Here is a 1,891-nt window from a genome sequence, read left to right as displayed (position 1 = left end):
CATTCCTGCAAGGGATGCTGGTTTAAAGGCAGGTACGCAAACACCACCAAATACCCAACAAGGCCACCAGTGAGAAGATGCAGCCCGCACATTCTAGGTCCAAAAGCTGTAAAGAGTCACTGCCAAGTGTCAGTGACAGACAGCAAATATCTGCCTGCTTCTACAGAGGGCTCTGCTGCTCACACTCATCTGGGCCAGACAAAAAACAGCCCGTAACCCATTTCAAGTTCCTTCCGCCCCACCTCAGGCACAGCTGCCGTCTCCATGCACGTCATACTCCCCTATCTCACAAGGGCTTTAAAGCCCCACCACATGAGAACCACAGCACAGATGTCAGTTTGCAGCCTGGCACGAGCCCTGCCTCTCAAGCCAAAATGAAGGACAGTCACATACAGCCATGCAGATGTGTCGCCTTTTTATTAATGTGGTTTTAGTGACTGGAACAACAGAATTCCCCAGTTTGACCTCCAGTGCCCTCTCATGAATAAGCAAACAAGACAAGAATTTACGAAACTGAAAGGCATTGCTTGTTGTTGCTCAAACAGGAAGCTTGTTCCTCTTCTGCAGACATGAAGGTAATCATCCCTACAGAAGCCTTAGATACCAACACCAGCTCGCATTGGTATGAAAACTCCTCTCAAGTGTGGCTCGTTTAGTAAGTACATCCGTGAATTTGGCCAGGATAAGTGAACCCACAGTTTTTCACATCAGCACAGCTAAGGAAAGAAGGATTAAACTGAAGCCCTTTGCGTTAGAAAAAAAAAAACACACACCAAAAAAATGGAATATCCTCCTGCAAGAAGGAAGGCATTTCACCACACACCATCTCAGGAGGAAATGCAGATGCTACCTTTCTGTGCCAGGCACCATCCTGATCTGGGGTCAGGCATGGTGTGGCACCTCAAAAAGCAGTCCCAGTACAAGCCCTGAGGCTGGGAGTCCGCCTCACCGCCCTGACGGCTCAGGCCAGCCCCAAAACAGCTTGTTTCTGAGTTACATGAAATCAAGTCAAAACGGTCAGTTCTCACTTCCAATCCATTCCCAGGACACTGCAGCGAGGACACCAGCTCATCCAAGCCCAGGCACTGGGGTTCAAGTTTCTATGGCTATTCTAGGACTCATCAGAAGTGAGTGAAATACATTAAAATAGCTATAACCGCAGCACATTGTCCAGGAGAATTTCTCCCCCAGAAACCCTGTTCCACTCGAGCCAGGGGTGTGAGGAGTTTAAACTCCTGAGCTAACTAATCTTTAGATGCTTGGGATTATTTGCATGTAGTCATGCCGAGCAAAGCAGGACACAAGGAGGAACTGGGGCTAATCTGTAACTGGATTATCTCCTCTGCACACGTTACTAGTGGTTCTTCCACCTTCCAATCGAACAAAGTTCAGTTTCATTTTTAATCACTTCTCAGCTGTTTCAATGCCCTCAAAACCAGGGCCACATCGCACCCAGTAAATGACCCGATTGAAAGCTCAGGCGACTCCCCCACCTTGCTGGGTGGGGGATGGCACAGAAGCCTTGCTCCAGGCCCAAAGGCCAGCTCCAGCCTAGGCCTCCCCCAGCCCCTGTCAGGCAGCAGCCTGCAGCCCACCCACCTCGAACACCCACACACACGGCAGAAGGAGCAGACGTGAACAGGATCTCCCAGGGACCCACAACCTTGTGCCCCCCTCTTCGAGAGCCCCAAGACCTTCACCCTCCAAGACCTCACACTGGGAAGGGGCCTATAACTCGCCTCCAAAGGAGGCAAAGAGGGTCCCAGGCTCCCCCGTGGCCGAACGATCCCACACCCCACACACCACCCGTTCCCCGTCCCCCGCCCACCCTGGAAAGCGAGCTCGTGTTTCTGCATGACGCCGTCGCCGATCCTCCGGAGCGTCTCCAGCG

The 1,891-nt window shown here is 51.8% G+C and overlaps 1 protein-coding gene across 1 annotated transcript in view; it reads right to left on the bottom strand.

Annotated features, from left to right (window-relative positions):
- MCL1 (myeloid cell leukemia 1) overlaps positions 1 to 1,886 on the bottom strand; it is a gene marked incomplete at its 5' end in the record, with an annotated part of 2,959 nt that extends 1,073 nt beyond the window's left edge. Inside the window, 2 exons of the mRNA XM_009707191.1 lie at positions 1 to 5; positions 1,829 to 1,886. The exon at positions 1 to 5 is cut by the window's left edge and continues 270 nt beyond it. Of these exons, the coding sequence (XP_009705493.1) occupies positions 1 to 5; positions 1,829 to 1,886 (63 nt within the window). The remainder of the gene's footprint in view (positions 6 to 1,828) is intronic.
- Between the last annotated feature and the right edge of the window lie 5 nt (positions 1,887 to 1,891).

This window comes from Cariama cristata, unplaced genomic scaffold (genome assembly GCF_000690535.1).
Source record: "Cariama cristata isolate BGI_N322 unplaced genomic scaffold, ASM69053v1 scaffold29509, whole genome shotgun sequence".
Taxonomy (NCBI): Eukaryota; Metazoa; Chordata; class Aves; order Cariamiformes; family Cariamidae; genus Cariama; species Cariama cristata.
The sequence above is the reverse complement of the archived record's forward strand: the minus strand, read 5'-3'. Positions and strand labels throughout refer to the sequence as shown.